The sequence below is a fragment of the Schistocerca gregaria genome, chromosome 4 (genome assembly GCF_023897955.1).
Source record: "Schistocerca gregaria isolate iqSchGreg1 chromosome 4, iqSchGreg1.2, whole genome shotgun sequence".
In the NCBI taxonomy this organism is placed as follows: Eukaryota; Metazoa; Arthropoda; class Insecta; order Orthoptera; family Acrididae; genus Schistocerca; species Schistocerca gregaria.
The window spans coordinates 328,155,243-328,178,427 of NC_064923.1; the positions used below are offsets into that span (position 1 = coordinate 328,155,243).

The following is a 23,185-nucleotide window of genomic DNA, read 5'->3' on the forward strand; positions in this document are numbered from 1 at the left end:
TACAGAGTCCCGCATACAGTTTGGCATCATCTTTAACATTACAGATGCTGGACCTGGTACATCATTAGGGGATAAAACTGGCACCTTTCAGACTAGCCCGGTGATCAGCTCTCTAGCAGAGGCACGATTCCACTCTCGCAAATTCTATGCCAACAACAGTGGATCGCTTATGCATTATGCACCTGCTGCTCTCTGGAGCACCTGAACTACTGTCTCCTCATTCCATCTGCAGCGTACCACTCCCACAATGGCAGCCCAGGTCTGGGGCTACTATTGTCATCTGCATCCAGTTGCCACCTTCTCTCTCTCTCTCTCTCTCTCTCTCTCTCTCTCTCTCTCTCTCTCTCTCTCTTTTTTTTTTACAGAACTTGAACTTTCCCCTCTACCATCTCTCCTCTGGCCCAGTCATATACATCTCCATGTTGCATTCCCCATCCACAGCTCTGTCAAAAGGTCCAAAAGACTCAGCTCTGCCTGAGGCCTTCTGCTGCCAATTCTTATCAATTTTTGGTGGATTTTGGGTTTCAGTAGTAGTTGGTACTGATGGCTTAATGGTTGCCGATCATACTGACTTGGCTTACATTCATGTGGGATTATGTGAACTCTGTTCCTTGATGAATGGTGGCAGTGTTTCCTCTGCAGAGTTAGCAACCATCTCTCATGCTCCAGAACACATCCGTTTCTGTACTGTAGTGACTCTTTGAGGAGTTTACAGTTCTTGACCAATGTCACTCTGCTGTCCCTTGGTCCTGACTATCTAAAAGTACTTTTTTGCCCTCAAACAATGTTTATGTGCAGTGGTCTCTGTCTGGACCCCAGGTCACATTGAGACACAGGGTATGAACTCACTGACAGGCTGGCCAAATTGACTACTGGCAAACCGTCTCTTGAGATTGGTATTCTGACATTGGACCTTCAGTTGGTACTGTGCCGTCAAGTGTTAAGGATTTTGAATACAGAATGGCATACCCTGGCCTTACCGAACAAAATACGGGTCATAAAGGAGACTACAATTTTGTGGATGTCCTTCATGTGGACCACTAATAAGGACTCCATCTTCATTTGGCAGCTCTGCATCAACCATAGTTGACTGACTCATGGTCATTATCCCCATCATCAGGATCCACACTGTTGTTGTGGTGCCTGTTTGATAGTGCTCCACTTTTTACTAGACCGTTCTAACCTCTCTGCCCTGTGGCAGGTTCTAAGATTCCTTACCCCTGATGTTGGTGGACAGTGTCTCAGCATCTGACCTGTTTCTACGGTTTATTTGTGAAGGGGGTTTTATCACTCTCTAATGGAGGGTGGCTCAGCCTTTTCAGCCCATTTGGGATTGATAGGATGCCCTGTTAAACTCATTGTCCTGACTGGGCAACAGCTGCCTGTGCTGTTTCTCATGTGTTCTGTCTGACATGGTGTTCTTCCCCTGTTTTCTTATGTTTCTGTCACCTTGTCCATGTCTCTAGAAATTTAGTCTATAGATATTTAGCACCTCCGTCCTCCTCCTCCACCACAACCACCACCACCACAACCACTACTACTACCAGCTTCTAAATGAGCACATACCCATTCAGTAGCTTTTCAGGGTCCAGTCAACTAGACACACACGCCATAACCTAAATCCCAACTGTTGCATTCATCTACACAAACTTGGGTCACAATATAGTTTATACTTTACTCTGTTTTTCCTTACAGCCTTCAGCACTACATTCATACTACTTGTATACTTCAATATTCTGTATTTTCATTCTGTACTGTGTGATACTGTCAATATTGTAATTTAACATGTTGGGTGCACAGCATGAGTGGTGGTCACTCGATTTGACTTTCCTCACCTAATATTATGAGTGAAGAATCTTTGCGTACTGATTTTTAAAAATATAATGTAGTTGTAAATAAAATAGAAAGAAACTTCCACATGGGAAAAATATATTAAAAACAAAGATTCCAAGACTTACCAAGCGGGAAAGCGCCGGCAGACAGGCACATGAACAAAACACACAAACACACACACACAGAATTACGAGCTTTCGCAACTGGCAGTTGCTTTGTCAGGAAAGAGGGAAGGAGAGGGAAAAAAGAAAGGATGTGTGTTTTAAGGGAGAGGGTAAGGAGTCATTCCAATCCCGGGAGCGGAAAGACTTCCCTTAGGGGAAAAAAAAGGACAGGTGTACACTCGCACACACACACACACACACACACACACACACACACACACACACACACACACATATCCATCCGCACATACACAGACACAAGCAGACATGTCTGCTTGTGTCTGTGTATGTGCGGATGGATATGTGTGTGTGTGTGTGTGTGTGTGTGTGTGTGTGTGTGTGTGTGTGCGCGTGTGTACACCTGTCCTTTTTTTTCCCCTAAGGGAAGTCTTTCCGCTCCCGGGATTGGAATGACTCCTTACCCTCTCCCTTAAAACACACATCCTTTCTTTTTTCCCTCTCCTTCCCTCTTTCCTGACGAAGCAACTGCCAGTTGCGAAAGCTCGTAATTCTGTGTGTGTGTGTGTTTGTGTGTTTTGTTCATGTGCCTGTCTGCCGGCGCTTTCCCGCTTGATATAATGTAGTTGGATTGATAAAAATCTACTCACCAAGCAGCAGCAGCAGGAGAACACACACTTAAGAAAAGTATTGCATATGCATACTTCCAGAGCCAGTGGCTCTGTAATGTGGCAGGGAGATTGAAGAGAAAGGAAGAGGGGTTAAGGAAAAGGTCTGAAGAGGTTTAGCAAAAGGGGTAGGGGTCAGAAAAGTCACCCAGCACCCCAGGTCAGGGGAGACTCGCTGGACGGGATGAGAAGGAAAGACGGATTGTTGGGGACTGCACTGGACAGGACTTGAAAACCTGAGAACTTAAAGGTGGAAAATTGGGTAATATGTAAGACAGAGATTACTGCTAAAACACCATGCACAAGTTAATAAGAGTGAAAAGCTAAGTGCATTGTACGTGACACAAGTGGGAGGGTGGCAGCAAAAAATAGAGGGGCTAGTAAATGAAAGATGTAGAAACCTAAAATGAGGAAGTGAATAGTCACTGTGAAGAAATGCTGAGACTGAAGAAGTTAACATAAATTAAAGCCAAGTGGGTGGCCAAGGACATGTTATAGCACCAGTTCCTACCTGTGGAGTTCTGAGTAACTGGTGTCTGGAGGAAGAATCCAGACAGCAAGTGTGGTGAAACAGGCACTGAAGTCATGACTGTCATGTTGTTGTAGTGTATGCTCTGCAACAGGATTTTGCGCATTGCCAGTATACACCCTCTGTCTATGCCCATTCATCCTAACTGATAACTTGGTGGTAGTCATGCCGATGTAAAAGGCCAAATAGTGTTCACATGAGAGGTGGTATATGACGTGCCGTTTCATAGGTGACTCTCCGTTTGATAGTATATATTTTGCCAGTTACAGAGCTAGTATAAGCAGTAGTAGTAAGGTACATAGTGTCTCCAATCCTTTTCCTTCACCCCCCCCTCCCCCGCCCTTCCTTCCCCTTAAATCCTTCTGCCAGGAGACTGCAATGGCTCTGAAACCTTGCGTATGTAATATCTTTTTTATGTGTGTTTTCCCTTGCTGCTACTTGGTGAGTAGATATTTTATTTACATTATATTTTCAAAAACTTATTACTTTAATTCGTATATTAGCCTGTGTGTATTGATTATATCTTTGTTTCTAATGTTTTGTTCCATATACACTAGTGTCCCTTGTGGACACTGATCAGATGTTTCGTGATAGTGGCCCAGTTAGCTGAAAACAGATTTGAAATCAACAAATATTAATAGAACTATTTGTTTTTCAACTTTAAATATGAATTCTTGTGCCAAGAAATCAGGGATGGTTCCACGAGTTTCAGATACAGTATAATACCAACAAATTGCAAAGTGAGCCTTGAGGTGTTATAAGTAATGCATCTCATGTTTTCAAACAATGGAAAATCCAGGATGGAATGTAACAATACCAGAGAAGGAAAGTTGCTACTCACCATATAGCGGAGATGCTGAGTCATGATACGCACAACAAAAAGTCACACAATTATAGCTTTTGGCCGTGAAGGCCATTGTCAGCAGTAGTTGTGTGCACTCACACGCAAACGCAACTTGCACACACATCTGCTGTCTCAGAGTTGAAACCACACTGGTGTGTGGTTTCATCTCTCTGAGAATGCAGATGTGTGTGCGAGTTGAGGGTGTGGTTGCGGGTGCGAATGTCTACTGCTGACAAAGACCTTCATGGTTGAAAGCTATAATTGTGTGAATCTTTTCGTTGCGCTTATCGCGACTTAGCATCTCCACTATATGGTGAGTAGCAACTTTCTTTCTCTGGTATTGTTGCACCTCACGTTTTGCATTTTCACCCTTTTATTGTTTCTGTATTGTTAAATTTAAGACATGCAATTTCAAGAAAACCATGTGAGGTCATATCTCATTGAAATCTCTGAAGTATTTTTGTTTATTCTTCCATAAAGTGGTACCGAACAAGGTGGCACAGTGGTTAGCTCATTGGATTCGATTCGCATTCAATAGGATGATGGTTCAAATCCACATCCGGCCATCTTTCTGTAATTTCTCTAAATCGCTTCAGGGAAATACCAGGATGATTCCTTCAAAAGGGCATGGCAAACTCCCTTCCCCATCCTTCCCTAATCTGATGGGGCCAATAACCTCACATATACATCTACATTTATACTCCGCAAGCCACCAAGCCACCCAGTGGTGTGTGGCGGAGGGCACTTTACGTGCTACTGTCATCACCTCCCTTTCCTGTTCCAGTCGCGTATGGTTCGTGGGAAGGACGACTGCTGGAAAGTCTTTGTGCACGCTCGAATTTCTCTACTTGTACATTCGTGATCTCCTCGGGAGGTATAAGTAGGGGGGAGCAATATATTCGGTACTTCATCCAGAAATGCACTCCTTAGACCTGGACAGCAAGCTACACTGTGATGCAGAGTGCCTCTCTTGCAGAGTCTGCCACTTGAGTTTGCTAAACATCTCTGTAACGCTATCATGCTTACCAAATAACCCTGTGACGAAACGCGTCGCTCTTCTTTCGATCTTCTCTATCTCCTCTGTCAGCCTGACCTGGTATGGATCCCACACTGATGAGCAATACTAAAGTATAGGTCGAATGAGTATTTTGTAAGCCACCTCCTTTGTTGATGGACTAAATTTTCCAAGGACTCTCCCAATAATCTCAACCTGGCACCCGCCTTACCAACAATTAATTTTGTATGATCATTCCACTTCAAATCATTCCGTACTCATACTCCCAGATATTTTACAGAAGTAACTGCTACCAGTGTTTGTTCCACTATCATATAATCATACAGTAAAGGATCCTTCTTTCTATGTGTCCGCAATACATTACATTTGTCTATGGTAAGGGTCAGTTGCCACTCGCTGCACTAAGTGCCTATCCACTGCAGATCTTCCTGCATTTTGCTTCAATTTTCTAATGATGCAACTTCTCTGTATATTACAGCATCCTCTGCGAAAAGCTGCATGGAACTTCCGACACTATCTACTAGGTTATATATATATATATATATATATATATATATATATATATATATATATATATATATATATAGAGAGTGAAAAGCAATGGTCCCATAACACTCCCCTGTGGCACATCAGAGGCCACTTTGTCTGTATACGTCTCTCCATTGAGAACAACATGCTGTGTTCTGTTTGCTAAAAACTCTTCAATCCAGCCACACAGCTGGTCTGATATTCCGTAGGCTCTTACTTTGTTTATTAGGTGACAGCGCGGAACTGTATCAAACGCCTTCTGGAAGTCAAGGAAAATGACATCTACCTTTGAGCCTGTATCTAATATTTTTTGGGTCTCATGAACAAATAAAGAAAGTTGGGTCACACACGATTGCTGTTTCCGGAATCCATGTTGATTCCTACAGAGAAGATTCTGGGTTTTCAGAAATGACATAATACGCGAGCAAAAAACATGTTCTAAGATTCTACAACAGATCGATGTCAGAGATACAGGCCTAAGGTTTTGCACATCTGCTCGACGACCCTTCTTGAAAACAGGGACTACCTGTGCTCTTTTCAAATCATTTGGAACCTTCTGTTCATCTAGAGACTTGCGGTACATGGCTGTTAGAAGGGGCAAGTTCTTTCATGTACTCTGTGTATAATCAAATTGGTATCCCCTCAGGTCCAGTGGACTTCCCTCTGTTGAGTGATTTCAGTTGCTTTTATATTCCTTGGACACTTATTTCGATGTCAGCCATTTTTTCGTTTGTGCGAGATCAACCAATCAAACAGTGCTATGCCTGCATGTGAATTAGATACCTGAAAAATCTTAAGCAGTGTAGGGAACTGACATATAAAACAGATAATAACATTATAAATTGCTGATCCCCAACACAAGATGTATCACCCAGGTCTCGTTTATTGGCTGTGTGTATCAAAATGGAATTCCCATACAGTGACAGATTACACACAGATTTTAGTTCATGTCAGAGACAACAAGCAACTATATTCTTGTGCTGCTAGTGGTGTAACAGAAATAACAAAATATTTATGTAAGTTAAAGGGAAGGCAATCACTCGCCTGTAGTGGACTGATGTATGGAGTGTACAAACACATAACAGAAAACAGTACTCATAGTAGCTTTCCAGCTCCTGCTCTTTTTATAGTGATTTTTGAAGGCACATGTTGTAAAGGAGATGAAAGTGTATATTTACTAAGGAATAAAGAATGAACAGTGAGTTGTAGATAAGTAAAGAAAACTCAGTAAGAAAGATAAAAGGGTACGGGAAGGAAGACAGTCAAATCGGCATGTATAACAATTTTGTTACAACAATTATTTCGTAGCTGAGGGGGTCATTATGAATGTTAGTAATGGTACCTCTGATCCCATCTGTGTACATGGTGTGTGCAGTGTCATGATAAGGCAATAATAACGATAATTATTTGCTATGTATTTTGACAACCAGCCAATGTGTAAACCACATTAATTTTGTAAGTTTAGAAAAAAAGCAGTGGTGTATGTATGTGTATTAGCTGTCAAAGATGATCTAGGTAAATAGTAAGAATGTTCATTTACCTTACTTAGCAGTACTCATTTTGCCTTATGTTATAATGAATTTTGTCAGTAATGTGAATAGTATTTAAGTGGTTTGTATTCATTGATGCCTGGAGATGAACACCAGTGTTTTGCAATGGGTCACAGATAAATTATCATAACAAGCAACAGTACCTGCATTATGACAGCTGCCACCCATTCCATATCAAACGGTCCCTTCCCTACAGCCTAGGCCTTCTTGGCAAACGAATCTGCTCCAGTCCTGAATCACTGAACCATTACACCAACAACCTGAAAACAGCTTTCGCATCCTGCAACTACCCTCCCAGACCTGGTACAGAAGCAAATAACCAGAGCCACTTCCTCATCCCCTCAAACCCAGAACCTCTCACAGAACCACCCCAAAAGTGCCCCACTTGTGACAGGATACTTCCCGGGACTGGATCAGACTCTGAATGTGGCTCTCCAGCAGGGATACGACTTCCTAAAATCCTGCTCCGAAATGAGATCCATCCTTCATGAAATCCTCCCTACTCCACCAAGAGTGTCTTTCCGCCGTCCACCTAACCTTCGTAACCTCTTGGTTCATCCCTATGAAATCCCCAAACCACCTTCCCTACCCTCTGGCTCCTACCCTTGTAACCGCCCCCGGTGTAAAACCTGTCCTATGCAGCCTCCCACCACCACCTACTCCAGTCCTGTAACCCGGAAGGTGTACACGATCAAAGGCAGAGCCACGTGTGAAAGCACCCACGTGATTTACCAACTGACCTGCCTACACTGTGACTCTTTCTATGTGGGAATGACCAGCAACAAACTGTCCATTCACATGAATGGACACAGGCAGACAGTGTTAGTTGGTAATGAGGATCACCCTGTGGCTAAACATGCCTTGGTACACGGCCAGCACATCTTGGCACAGTGTTACACCGTCCGGGTTATCTGGATACTTCCCACAAACACCAACCTATCCGAACTCCGGAGATGGGAACTTGCCCTTCAATATATTCTCTCTTCTCATTGTCCTCCAGGCCTCAAACTCCGCTAATTTCAAGTTGCCGCCACTCATACCTCACCTGTCATTCAACATCATCTTTGCCTCAGCACTTCTGCCTTGACTAACATCTCTGCTCTTGCTCTTTGCCTTCAAATACGTGTGCTTGTGTCTGTGTCTGTGCGGATGGATGTGTGTGTGTGTGTGCGTGCGTGCGTGCGTGCGTGCGTGCGCGCCCGCCCGCGAGTGCCCCGCGCGTTTGCATACCTATCCTTTTTTCCCCCCTGAGGTAACTCTTTCCGCTCCTGGGATTTGAATGACTCCTTACCCTCTCCCTTAAAACCCACATCCTTTCATCTTTCCTTTTCCTTCCCTCTTTCCTGACGAAGCAACCGCTGGTTGCGAAAGCTCGTAATTTTGTGTGTGTGTTTGTGTGTTATTTTATTGTGCCTGTCTACCGGCGCTTTCCCGCTTGGTAAGTCTTGGAATCTTTGTTTTAATATATTTATCATAAAATTAATAATACATTAACATTGTGACTGATAACAATGGACATATTAGGGGGACCAGAAAGTAATGTCTGTTTACGTTAATTTCAAACAGATAAATAAATAATTTTTTATTTGTAATCAATGATGTAATCATCCTCATTATTGACAACTTTTTCATCTAGCGTGCAAATTTTCAGTGTCCAATCAATACAAACTAAATGGTTTTTGAACAAAATATGTGCAGGTAGCATTTTGGATATCAGCATTTTCACATTTTTTACCACTTAGAAAGTGTTGTAATGATCAGAATAAATGGAAGTCCAATGGTGCAATAATAGATAACCGCAGTTGGTGAGTCAGTGTCGCCCACCCCAATTCATTAACCTTTTCCAGGCTTTGTCTTGCACAGTGTGGTCCTGTATTATTGTGTTACAGAATAACGCTGTCTCTGTTGGCCATCACTGGGCACTTTTCAATTAAAGAGCATTTTACCCAATCCAGTTGTTAGCAATAAAGATCTGCATTTGAAGGTTCTCCAGGTTTCGGCATATCAAAAGGAAAGAGCATGTGAATACTCCACAAAGACACAAAAGTGCCTTGAGTCACTACTGTTAGTGATTTGGATTAGAGGGCCCATTTTTCATCTCTAGTGATCAAAAAATGATTCTGTATTGTGCCGTTGAACCAATAATCTGCATGTGATAGATTGGTTAGCTTTGTTTGTCTTTACCAATCTGCTGCAAATATTCATGGATGCTTAACCAAGGTTGGTTAACTATGTTTGACTGTTCCTTGATTGTCTGACACAGATTTGTTTCCACTTCTGCCCTTAACATGCCATTGTCTAAAGTTATTGGCCTTCCTGATCAACATCATTTGGAAAGATCAGAATTACCCTATTTGAACCTTGAAAACAATCTTTGGCATTTATGAACATCTAATGCACTTTGATAAACAATACAAATGTTTTTGGTAGCAAATATTGTGCTACTAACCTTGCGAAACTCAAAAAGCATACAATGCTGCATATGCATGTCTTCTGGTATTTTGCTGGCCATTTCACTTTGAATTAAAAAAAAAATTATTTATTAGTAAACAAGTCACTCTGGCCTTAAAATGCCTTCGGCATGACTTTTAAGTGTACAGTGAGCTGGTAGATGATAAGATGAATATCAATGTGCACAGAAACGGCATTACTTTCCAGTCTCCCCTAATAGAACTATTTATTATGAATAAATTTACTCTTTACTTAAGCCATAAAGCAACAAACATCTGAATAGAAAATTGGTGCTAAATAAATGGGGCAAATGCTTACATATGAAGTGGGCTAGCAAGAATCTTGTCTTAAAACTTGTATGCTGTGGTTTTGTGCATCATGAATCTGAGTGAAGTGAATTCAGACACACACATTTTAACAACACGACTACGAAGTGTAGCTGCTTTTGAGAAACAAAATAAAAAAAGTAACAGCTGAAAGCTTATTTCATCTTTGTCAGGGGCTTACGAATATAAAAAATGTCAAGTTGCACAAGGGGTCTCACCCCCCCCCCCTTCCCCGTGTGTGTGTGTGTGTGTGTGTGTGTGTGTGTGTGTGTACGTGGGCGCGCACAGATATGTGTATTAAGTTTGGTCTGATTCTGTGTACCCAAAAATAATGGGAATTCTAATTATGCTGTATTTTCTGTAGGTGAAAAACTGGGTGAAGGAACTGAAGAAGATGCTTGGAAGTGACATATGTTTAATAATTTGTGGAAACAAAATCGATTTGGAGAAACAGAGAACAGTTCCTATTGAAGTTGCTGAAGAGTAAGTTCATTCAGAAAAATATTTACTTCCCTTTCCAATAAGCTATGGTGACCAGCTGTGTATGTATGCTACCAATGACATATTGGTGAACATAAACACCATTTGATCTCAGCCTAAACATTTTCATTATTTTTCTTTAATATGCAAGTAATAAATAAGTAGTTCCAAATAGAATCCTACAACCACTGACTGAAATGAGTGTACAACATTTGCTAACTCTACTGTTATTGCTGAAATCGTAAGTGAGAGGAGAAGAGCAGAGATGTTTCCATGCTTAAATAAAGCTTGTGTGTGTGTGTGTTTATTTATTTTATTTGCTACTTGATAAGTGCGTGTTTTTCCTCTGACCAGGTAGTTTCATTGTGACGATAATTAAATACAGGGTGTTTAATGTATGATGCAAGTGTTGTCTGGCATTACATGAGAACCAATACCCTCTTAGGCTGGCTCCAATCATTGCCTATTGCTCCAGCCCATACAATGGGGCAGTTTGATGTATTGGTTTTAACTGAGAATAAGCCAGATGAGTTGGGAATGGTTTCAGAAAGAAGTCTTAAAAATCTTCTGCACCATGTAGCAGTTCAAGTTGGAGTCACAGTACCATCTGCTCACAGAACTGTGCACAAACTTAACCTAAAACCATTACTAAGTAATGGAAGTGCATCACCTGACTGATTCAGATATTGCTTTTTGGCATCAGTACTGAAACATGCTATTGCAGTTTGTACCTGGCAAATTGTTCCTAAATATTCTTTCTTTCTAATGAAGCCATTTATTAACTTACATTGTTACAGTGAGAGAAATGAAATGTTATTTTTGGAGTATCTAAAACACAGTAATCGTCTTACTTTAGATTCAAAGTTCCTGCTGGCCTTCCATTTATCTACATGTGTATCCTAAACTAGTTGAAGGCCTTTTCACTGCACCCCATAAAATTAGAAGTTCCCCATTATTCTAAGGAATATCATAATTCTTTCCAATGAGACATCAAATGCTACAGTAATTAATCACTAAATCAATTAAGTCTTTGATACAATTAACTGAATTTCCCCTGTGATGTGGTTCTGTCCTGCTGTTACCTGTAATTTCTCCTTTTAAACACACTTAATGGATGTGCCGGCAACACAATGGGGTTTTCTGTTTATAGATCAGGGTCTTCACTGTGTGATATTTATTAAATAAATTCTAATGCACCATTGTTGGCCAATACTTAACTTCTTGATATGAAATCTGTTGTATTGTTGATACACACATAAAAACAAATTGGGAGGAGAGAGGGATAGTTTGGGGAAAGTTAAAAAGATAGGCAGGTCATTCAGACACCAGGACAAGGATGCAATTGTAGTGACACCAGTATATCGTACATGTTTGGTTACCTCAAGGAAAATGTTTGTCGATCTGGTGTCCAATCTGTGTGTGAATGTGGAAAGATTATAAAACTAAAGTTCCATTTGAATCAGTGCAGCACCTGTGAGAATTGAATTGATCATTGTTTTTTTGTTAGTGAGAGCTAAATAAGTTGAAAGAAGAATGTTATAGTGTATCAGACAGCTCCTTCAGATGTACAGTCTTCTGTTATTGTGCCTGTCTGCTGTTCAATGCCCCTTCTATGACACACAGAATAGGAATCTATTCTATTTCATGTTGTTGTTCTTCCGCTATTGATTTTTCCTTTATTTGATATGAGGGTATGTGATTTCATGACTCATTTATTGATAGAAGAGTGAATAGAATTTATTTGCTAATATGATTGTATTTGTGGAGACTGCAGCATTAATCCTCATCCTGCCATCCAGATTCATATGTTTCACAATCTTCACTAAATCTAACAAAGCAAGTGCCAGGTTACCTTTGAAAAGGCACACCAAAGTCTTTTCCAGTCTCTAATTATCCCATCATGGATTGAACACTAAACCATAACCTCCCCCTCGTCCCTCCCCCCCCTCGTCCCTCCCCCCCCTTGTCCCCCCCTCGTCCCTCACCCCCCCTCGTCCCTCACCCCCCCTCGTCCCTCACCCCCCCTCGTCCCTCACCCCCCCTCGTCCCTCACCCCCCCCTCGTCCCTCACCCCCCCCTCGTCCCTCACCCCCCCTCGTCCCTCACCCCCCCTCGTCCCTCACCCCCCCTCGTCCCTCACCCCCCCTCGTCCCTCACCCCCCCCTCGTCCCTCACCCCCCCTCGTCCCTCACCCCCCCTCGTCCCTCACCCCCCCTCGTCCCTACCCCCCCTCGTCCCTACCCCCCTCGTCCCTACCCCCCTCGTCCCTACCCCCCTCGTCCCTCCCCCCCTCGTCCCTCCCCCCCTCGTCCCTCCCCCCCTCGTCCCTCCCCCCCTCGTCCCTCCCCCCCTCGTCCCTCCCCCCCTCGTCCCTCCCCCCCTCGTCCCTCCCCCCCTCGTCCCTCCCCCCCTCGTCCCTCCCCCCCTCGTCCCTCCCCCCTCGTCCCTCCCCCCTCGTCCCTCCCCCCCTCGTCCCTCCCCCCCTCGTCCCTCCCCCCCTCGTCCCTCCCCCCCTCGTCCCTCCCCCCCTCGTCCCTCCCCCCCTCGTCCCTCCCCCACCTCGTCCCTCCCCCCCATCGTCCCTCCCCCCATCGTCCCTCCCCCCCATCGTCCCTCCCCCCCATCGTCCCTCCCCCCCATCGTCCCTCCCCCCCATCGTCCCTCCCCCCCATCGTCCCTCCCCCCCATCGTCCCTCCCCCCATCGTCCCTCCCCCCCATCGTCCCTCCCCCCCTCGTCCCTCCCCCCCTCGTCCCTCCCCCCCTCGTCCGTCCCCCCCTCGTCCGTCCCCCCCTCGTCCGTCCCCCCCTCGTCCGTCCCCCCTCGTCCGTCCCCCCTCGTCCGTCCCCCCTCGTCCGTCCCCCCCTCGTCCGTCCCCCCCTCGTCCGTCCCCCCTCGTCCGTCCCCCCTCGTCCGTCCCCCCTCGTCCGTCCCCCCTCGTCCGTCCCCCCCTCGTCCGTCCCCCCCTCGTCCGTCCCCCCCTCGTCCGTCCCCCCCTCGTCCGTCCCCCCCTCGTCCGTCCCCCCCTCGTCCCCCCCCCCTCGTCCCCCCCCCCTCGTCCCCCCCCCCTCGTCCGTCCCCCCCTCGTCCGTCCCCCCCTCGTCCGTCCCCCCCTCGTCCGTCCCCCCCTCGTCCGTCCCCCCCTCGTCCGTCCCCCCCTCGTCCGTCCCCCCCTCGTCCGTCCCCCCCTCGTCCGTCCCCCCCTCGTCCGTCCCCCCCTCGTCCGTCCCCCCCTCGTCCGTCCCCCCCTCGTCCGTCCCCCCCTCGTCCGCCCCCCCCTCGTCCGCCCCCCCATCGTCCGCCCCCCCCTCGTCCGCCCCCCCCTCGTCCGCCCCCCCCTCGTCCGCCCCCCCCTCGTCCGCCCCCCCCTCGTCCGCCCCCCCTCGTCCGCCCCCCCTCGTCCGCCCCCCCCTCGTCCGCCCCCCCCCTCGTCCGCCCCCCCCTCGTCCGCCCCCCCCCCTCGTCCGCCCCCCCCCCCTCGTCCGCCCCCCCCCCTCGTCCGCCCCCCCTCGTCCGCCCCCCCCTCGTCCGCCCCCCCCTCGTCCGCCCCCCCTCGTCCGCCCCCCCTCGTCCGCCCCCCCCTCGTCCGCCCCCCCCTCGTCCGCCCCCCCCTCGTCCGCCCCCCCCTCGTCCGCCCCCCCCTCGTCCGCCCCCCCCTCGTCCGCCCCCCCCTCGTCCGCCCCCCCCTCGTCCGCCCCCCCCTCGTCCGCCCCCCCTCGTCCGCCCCCCCTCGTCCGCCCCCCCCTCGTCCGCCCCCCCCTCGTCCGCCCCCCCCTCGTCCGCCCCCCCCTCGTCCGCCCCCCCTCGTCCGTCCCCCCCTCGTCCGTCCCCCCCTCGTCCGTCCCCCCCTCGTCCGTCCCCCCCCTCGTCCGTCCCCCCCTCGTCCGTCCCCCCCCTCGTCCGTCCCCCCCCTCGTCCGTCCCCCCCCTCGTCCGTCCCCCCCCTCGTCCGTCCCCCCCCCTCGTCCGTCCCCCCCCCTCGTCCGTCCCCCCCCCTCGTCCGTCCCCCCCCCCTCGTCCGTCCCCCCCCTCGTCCGTCCCCCCCCCCCGTCCGTCCCCCCCCCCGTCCGTCCCCCCCCCCGTCCGTCCCCCCCCCGTCCGTCCCCCCCCCCGTCCGTCCCCCCCCCCGTCCGTCCCCCCCCCCCCCTCGTCCCTCCCCCCCCCCCCCCTCGTCCCTCCCCCCCCCCCCCCTCGTCCCTCAAAATGATAAATAGGAATCAGAGGAAGAAGTAATTAGAGATGACGTATTTCTTGTAGGAAAAGGTGCAATAGCTAATGGAGGAAAAGTAAATATCATAGAAATGTTAGAAGAAGAACTTGTAAGATTATTACACATTTACCTTTAGTCAAAAATGAAGCTCATATAACAAAAAAGAAATGGATATTACAAACAATACTGTGATCTCAAATGAAATTAAGCTAGCACTACACTTCACAAGTAAGGAGAGGGAATTGGATGACGTATATCTGTTAAAGAAACCTTGTAACAAGGTAGTTTGACCAAGTTTGGAGTCTGTTTCAAGTGAGCTTCATATTGAAAGGGTTCACTGGTGCACTGATACAATCATAATAGATTGATACAACCCATATAGGTGCATAACATATGCTGAGGAACTTAAATGAGAACCATTAGAAGAAAGGTAGAAATATTTTTAAGATGCTTTCTTAGGAAAATGTAGAGAGCTGATAATAGAGGTAGACTTGAAACATTTTACTGTCTACATCATACACCCCAAGTACAGATTATGAGAACAATAATGGCAATGGAAACTGTGGCCATCCAGAGTGTGTGTGTGTGTGTGTGTGTGTGTGTGTGTGTGTGTGTGTGTGTGTGTGTGTGTCGTGAAGAAACTGTGCCGTAATTTACACAAGAACATGCTAAATTTAGGAAAAATTAAAACTCTTTCTGTTATCATCACCCTAATTGGTTCATATTAAGAGCCTCTTTTTCCCTTTTTTCACCAGCAAAGTAGTTTGCAGTCTCATGTTATTATTGTATTTCTTGTGTAAGCTGCTTTATTATGTTGCCTAATATGGAATATATGAATTTTTATTCAATATAAGTAGCACAGACCTTTTCAGTCCAAATGTAGATGTGTCTTCAGGGATGTTGTACTGTTCAGTGGTATGAATAATATGAATGCTGTAACTGTTGAACCAAATTTGAGTATTAATATAGCAATCTTAGATTAGCTCAGATGATCCTACCACTGAATGGTGCATCTTAAATCACCTGTTTCTGATTGTAAAAGTATGCATTTACATCTGTGTGTTATGTAATCGAGAACTACTTCAAAGTTCCACTCGCCCCTTGTCTTCCCTCCTCATATACCGTAATAGTAATTTAACCATATTTGTTTGACTTTACTTATACATTATCTCTGCAATGTATTGTAACTTTAATGATGGTTCGAGACATGTTTGACAAGTTTATGGAATGAAATAAGCAAATCTTGTTCTTTCTGATGGCATTTTAAGGCCACACATTTTCCTGGTCACTACTGAGGAATTCACAGCAGTTGACAAGCATCTTTCATTACACACAGTAAAATCTTCTGGTGATTAGAAGAAAGTCTTTGCAAAATTATAAGGTTGTGAGAGATGCTTTGCAGCTTGACTAAGAGCACAGTACGGAACATGCTGAGACACACAGCCTAGTGGACCAAACACACACACACACACACACACACACACACACACACATTTATATTGAAATGCATACAAGTTTAAATTTGACATTGTCTTTCAGTGAAATGCATTTAGTGTATAGCATAAAGAACTGATCACTTATCGAAGGCAAAGGTCCCAAGTTCAAGTCTCGGTCTGGCACACAGTTTTTATCTGCCAGGAAGTTTCATATCAGTGCACACTCCGCTGCAGAGTGAAAATCTCATTCTTAATACAAACACAGTTTGAGTGTGATACAGTTTTAAGATATGAGCATTTTAAAAAGAATTGCAAGACAGACTGTTGGCTGCCAATTATGCAGAGTACGATATATACATTATTGCTGCTTTGAATGCATTATGCCAAAGGCATGTCATACTTGTCAGTGTACTTCACTTATGATTATGCCAAAGGCATGTCATACTTGTCAGTGTACTTCACTTATGAGGAATCCATATGTCATAATACAGCATTCTGCATCAAGACAAGTTAAAAAGGACATGACTTTGCTTCATTGCCAGGAAATATTTATACCCTTTTTGCACATTAAGATCTGTTTAATTCATATGTACAGCACTGTATGAACTTTGTGCTGTAATTTATTTTAGGAATATGTTTAATCAGTACAGGAAACTGAATACAAAAAGTTAATGAACAGATGTTTGTAGCACTGAGAAATTATTGCTTATGATTAGTTCAGAATTTTTTTACAAAATGGATTACAGTACTGGGCAAGACTTCAAATTCATAAGATATTTAAAAAAATGTAGTGTCGCAGCTCATAAATATTTGAAGAACATCATTATTTACCACCAAGAGCTGCAGTAAAATTTCTTTATTGGAAAACCAATTTTGGTTCACAAATCATCATCAAGTTCATAAGATATTTATGCTATCCTACCAGGCCACTGATTTTATATTGTTTAGTTTGATGTTGTAAATATTTTTTGAACCTGATGATGGTCCATGGGCTGAAACTGGTTGTCAATAAAGAAATTATACAGCAGCTCTTAAGTTCTGCATGCAGTATTGTTTCTGTGCCCTTATTCCCAATATTCTGCAGGAAGTATTGCACATTTAGTGATTAAAAAGGTACAGAGCCTTGTGTCGAAAGAATAAGAAAAAATTAACGCTGCAAATTCTGTGAAGCAAATTAGCTGATGCACTTCAATTTCTATCCTCTCTAATTGGTTGGACATTCTATGAGAGAAGCAATGGGTAAAAGTGAAAAAAAAAAATTATTGTGGAAGAAAAATAACACAGCTGACAGCTGTTAAAAGTTCTCAGGTATTGGTAGCACATAGTTCTTGCAAGAGTCTTCCAACCCAGAGTTGTGCCTCCATCTGAGAACTGGTTGCACACTTGTCAGTCCAAATGTTGGATTGGAAGATTCTGGGGCAGTTGTTAAAGCATATATTCTTACGCTGACTGCCCATAGTTCTAATGCTTTTGCTTTACTTAGGTGTTTTACTCATATTCGTCTCTCAGTGACTTAATGCATCTAGTAGCACCTATACTGTGTAATAAACTTTTTATCAACCAGCCAATAACAAGCAGAAAAGGGGTGGAAGTGCAATATTTGGACTAGTAAGACGGGTTTTAGAAAGTTGGTAAGGATGTTCAAATTGTTTTGTATTTGTGTATGATCACATTACTCACCTATTTTGTGATGCAAAAAAAGTGAAAGCACTTACTTTAAGGAGTACCAGGTTGATGTAATTTTTAAAGAGTATGAAACTTGTAAGTCATATTGTACAATTTATGTGTAACACTTACTTTAATTATGTGTTAATGTTAAGGAATTTTGTGGAGGAATAATAGTGATAAAAGAAATTTTATTTATGAGCTTCCCATTAAATAAATTATTATTCAATTTATAATACTGAAATTAAGATGATGCTAACAAAAATATTACATCGCATTAACAAAAATGACTGATATTGTGGTGTCTATAAAGAATATAGTGAAACAGAAAACTCGTATTTCAACTATGTAAGCCATTGTGGGAATCAGATGTCGGATAAGAAAATTTTATTTTAAATATTGTAGGAAAGTTCTGGTAAAATTTAAATACTTTTGGATTAAAGGAGATCATGTGCCAAGAAGCAAAAATGTTGAGTCATTGGCAGGCATACACAAAAGGAAAGAACTCTTGATAGGTTTCAGAGTAATCCTTTTTTGAGCTAGAGTATAATACTCGTGGAACAGAACATGTACATGCCCATGCCCTTACACAGTCTCATCTGGACGAACAGTGTCACTAGTGCATTTCAGCAGATGGACTATGTCTTTATGTTGGTATGACTACCAACCAGTAGTCTACCAAAATAAATGACCACTGCCAAACTGATGCCAAGAACAAAGTTGACCACATGGTGGCACAACATGCTCAATTGCAGTAGCTGTTTCACAACATGGGCCGTCAGGATCCTTCCCTCCACCACCAGCTTCTCTGAACTACACAGATGGAAGTCAGTCCTGCAATACATCCTTTGCTCTCATAATCGCCATGGCCACACTCTCTGGTAACTAGCTGTCCCTACAGCCTCCACCGTATAGTTTCCTCATCCTCTGCCCCGTCAGCCACTCCCAATTCATGCCCCATGTGACATTCAGTGTTTCCCACTCTCTGGCTCTGACAACCATGCATCACATGCCTAATCCTTGTACCTGCCACTCCTCCCTCTTGCATTCCCTGCTGGCATACCAGTTGCCTCCCTCTGAGCCACTAACAGCTAATCCTAAATCACTCTTCCTATCTCCCACCTCATCCTCTACTCACCTTACCACACACACTCTCAACCACAACCTAGTTCACCTGCCAAAATGCAGAACTGGCACTGTTTGTCCAGCCTGCACCACATAGGGGCATAGGTTGTGTGTGTGTGTGTGTGTGTGTGTGTGTGTGTGTGTGTGTGTGTGTGTGTGTGTGTGTGTTGTTCAAAGGAGGAGTGCTCCAAAAGCTACCAGTTTCGTATTCATGTTTAGCTAAGCCTCAGAGCATTTATTGGGAAACTTGAAAATGTGGGATTCCTTCCAATTTTGATCATAAGTGACGTTATTGTCAAGAAATGAGTTTCTCCTTCTCCATGATGCTGTTACCTCACATTTTGTTGCCGTTTGCTTTTATCTTGCTTAAGCACCCATGCTGTGCAGAACTTGTGGACAGCAGTGTAACTAGGTAGTTTGGCAACCAGTGTGTAGTTTTAACTTGTCTCAATCCCACTCCATCCCTCCCAACTCCAAAAAAAAATACGGTTTCTTGGGGAAGCAATTTTTTATACAAACAGTTAAATAAGTAAAATATAATGTTAACCATTTCATACACAGTTTTTATGTTTGAAACAAGTGATGTGATTTTTATAAATAAAACAATTTGATTGTTAATGGAGCAGTAAAATAATGAAAGATCTTTTTATTGATAGGTGATTCCAACATATGGCTTTAATATTTCTTGTTCTAATCTTTTTTGCTGAAAATATTGAAATTGTTATCAAAATTGATAACTTGAGGTACATTATAGTTGATTGTCAAACTAATTGTGGTTGATTCACATGATCACAAGATATTTTTTGTACACTGTTGTGGAAAACTTAAGGAAGAAAGTAACTTCTGCATGATGTCACTGACAAGTACTGTAATTGAATGGAACTTGGACCATTCACAGAAAGAACTGATACAGTATAATACAGAAGGTAACTGAAGGAAATACATGAGATGAACAGAAATGGAACATTCATTCAGAGACAGTTATTACACATGTTACCCAATTCATCATGGTCCACTGGACTTTACAAAAGCAGGACATGGTTCTTAATAGGATGTGTGTTCACCATGGACAGCAGTGCATGCTCTGCAGTGTGCTCCCATGCTAGCCACAAGGTTAGTAAACAGCCCTTTCGGTGTGGCATTCCATTGCCTCGCCAGTTCGTTGATAACTGATGGATAGTCATTGGTGGATGTGGACGTGTTACTGTGTCTCTCCCCACAGTGCCACAATAATGTTGATTGGTGAGTGTACAAAGATTTGAAGGTCAGTCAGTGCATGCAGCACTATTAACTCCTCACACCATAACCCCCGAGCACCAAAACTAACATGTTTGACAGTGCTTCTGGGTGCATTACGTGTTCCCATCTGTCACTTTATAAGTGTGTTCAGTGTGGCCACATACCACAAAATAACAACAGCACAAAAATCTGCACAGCACAGTCAAATCATAAAAACAGTTTAGTGATGTGAGAACAGTTGTTATTTTCACATTATTTTAGCAGTAAAATGTGCTTCTGCACACAAATGGGCCAGGCCCAGTCAATAAGCTCTCTAGTTGTTTGCCCACTCCCATAAATGTCAAGAATGAAGCAATGTAAGATACTTTTTTTTTTATAATTTGTGCCACAGAATGCAGTAAGTTTTGTCATTCTCGCAGATCTAGTACCCCTTGTGGACCACTCTTGTTGATTGTTGACAGTAAGAACCAATATACAAGTCAGTTAACATGAGAAGTCAAAAGAGGAAAGCATTTTCCATAGTCTAAACAGGTTTTTTTTTTCATTTCTTTAAGTTACAGATAGATTTCTGCTAGTGTCCAGTTCTGAGTATATGAGACTGCTTATGCTATGTACTTCAGTCACTATGAAATTTTTATATTTACACTCTTTTTTCAATGTACAGTACTTAAACTTGTATAGTTGTGACTGGAGGGGTACAGCCACAGTCCTGTGTGTTCATATATATTTTGTCATTAAACTGAAATATAAGGGGGTTGTATCACGGTGGTAAGTCCTTGTGTAACAGGATGAGACTTATTAGATGAGAAGAAACAAGTGAAATACACATTTTTTTACTGCAGAAGCTGTAAAATGACATTCAGTGCCATTCTTGGTTGAAAAGAACTTGTTGGGTTTTTTGACATTTGCCCATAAGAAAAATGCACTGTTTTGTAAAGGCCAATGCACCTTTTGGTAATCTTATTTTGAAGTGTGAATCATGATGATGATTGCCTAATTGATTTCAGGTATGCACAGTCAGTTGGAGCAAAACATTTCAGTACATCAGCAAAACTGAATCGAGGAATCGAAGAAATGTTTTTGGACTTAAGTCAGCGAATGATGGAACGCGCTAATGAACAGGACATACAGAAAGCAGGCTCATTGGGGCGTTCTGGCAGTGTGCGCCGAAATGTGGTTGTTGTGGATGATGAAGAAGTAGAGCAGACTAAGTCAGGCTGTTGTGGTGGAAGTACTGCAGTTTCTTAGGTTGTCTAATGTGCTCATTTACATGATACATGCCTTAAATGCATTTGATTGTGTAACTGTTTGTTCCTGTATAACATGTGTGAGTGTAGAGTTCCACGACTGGAAGTGGAACAGTTGCTTGGATGTAAAATGTAAAAATTGTTAATCTACACTGGAGAAGTCGCCTTATCTTTATGAATGGGCTGATAAAGATGTACACACATTTGTGCTTAGTACAAGGCAACACTTCCTTGTACACATTGTATATCACTTATATGTATGAAGTGTAAATCATAATTTCTTTCAAATTTTAGTCCCTTGTGTTAACTACTGTTGTCATTGAATTCAGATGTGTCTCAAGATTAAACAAGATTATTATATTTAATATGATCTCTAGTACCAAACTATTCTGCAACAGATAACTATGCTCAAAAAATTTTATTGAAGGCAGTCTATTTGTGAGTGTGTGTTTCTATGTAAGCATATTCTTTTTTCAGCCCACATCTATGAAATAATGTGTATAACAGTTTACATAAGAGTGTGGAAAAGGTATGTGATCCTGTCTTGCCCTAATAGTGATCAGTGTAACAACTATAGTGTACTATGACAGACATGAATCTTTTGCAATTTATTTATTAACTTCCACAATGTGAAAAATGCCTAAAAATTAAAAGTTAATAGAAGGTATAAGCATAGGTGAGAAACAGATGACTAGTAAAAGAACTATAGAACCAAGTGTTAAGCATTGCAAAAGCTATATACAGGTAATCTGTGAAGGCAAGGAAAATCTTGAAGGTAAAAATATAGATGAAATTGGCAAGAGCAATGTAAGTGCTGCAGACAAGGAATTTTACTGAGCAATTTGAAGCAAGTTCTAATAACATAAGCAAAGAAATGCTACCATTATGGTATTCTCCAACAAAGGGGGGGAAAAGCATCAGAAGATTCCAGACAGCACTGATTATGCTGCTGGAGATGTAAGATTCCATTTAACATCCTGAATTGATACATTACAGTCTATCCTTTTTGTGTGGTGCTCCCTGTTTTCAAATTCAGGAGCATACACACACTTTTTTATGCTAGTGTAATGATTTCATTAGTGAAAACATGAGTGACGTCCTTAAGGAAAAAGTAAGTTCCCCTTCTCATTATTAACATATGCAGCATGCATGTCAAAAGGGAAAAACACGGATCGGGCTTAGATCTGTGAAATGAGAACAGCACGGTTCACAGGAGCGCTTCTGTAAAGTTTGGAAGGTAGGAGACGAGATACTGGCAGAAGTAAAGCTGTGGGTACCGGGCATGAGTCGTGCTTCGGTAGCTCAGATGGTAGAGCACTTGCCCACGAAAGGCAAAGGTCCCGAGTTCGAGTCTCGGTCGGGCACACAGTTTTAATCTGCCAGGAAGTTTCATATCAGAGCACACTCCGCTCCAGAGTGGAAATCTCATTCTGGAAGTACGGTAATAGTTGAAAGACAATGACAAACTGGCATGACAGAAGTAATGAATGTAAAGACCTGGTGAAATAAAATAAAATAATGTAATTGTAGAGTCGAAGGTACAAGCAGACAGAAGAAAGAAATTATCAGGACGAATGGTATAGGAAGAGAAGAGAGGCTGTAGTTTACAAGTGCAAGAAAAAGTGGTTAATGGTGTAGGACGGACTATTTCTGGCATGGCCTCCGTTGTTGAAAAACTTGAATTCTATAGTGTGTGACATACAGACACTGTATCACAAAGTTGAGAACCAATGCTCACATCAATGTGGTGCACAATTTCTCCACGATTGTGGGTGAGTTTAGAGAGTGCGTGAATTTGTAAATATATTCTGTATTTGCAGAAAGTTTTAGTTGACGCTTATTATCCTGCCAACAGGCCTTAACTAACCTTTATAGTAACTGACTACTGATTACTGTTCTCTTGAATTCAAATTCCTTGT

At 43.5% G+C, this 23,185-nt stretch overlaps 1 protein-coding gene across 1 annotated transcript in view; it reads left to right on the forward strand.

Moving 5' to 3' along the window:
• The window catches only part of LOC126365839 (ras-related protein Rab-21), a 42,781-nt gene extending 21,150 nt beyond the window's left edge, over nt 1-21,631 (forward strand). The window contains exons 3-4 of the mRNA XM_050008473.1: nt 10,231-10,349; nt 21,027-21,631. Of these exons, the coding sequence (XP_049864430.1) occupies nt 10,231-10,349; nt 21,027-21,267 (360 nt within the window). The 3' untranslated portion in view covers nt 21,268-21,631. The remainder of the gene's footprint in view (nt 1-10,230; nt 10,350-21,026) is intronic.
• Nucleotides 21,632-23,185: the final 1,554 nt, after the last annotated feature.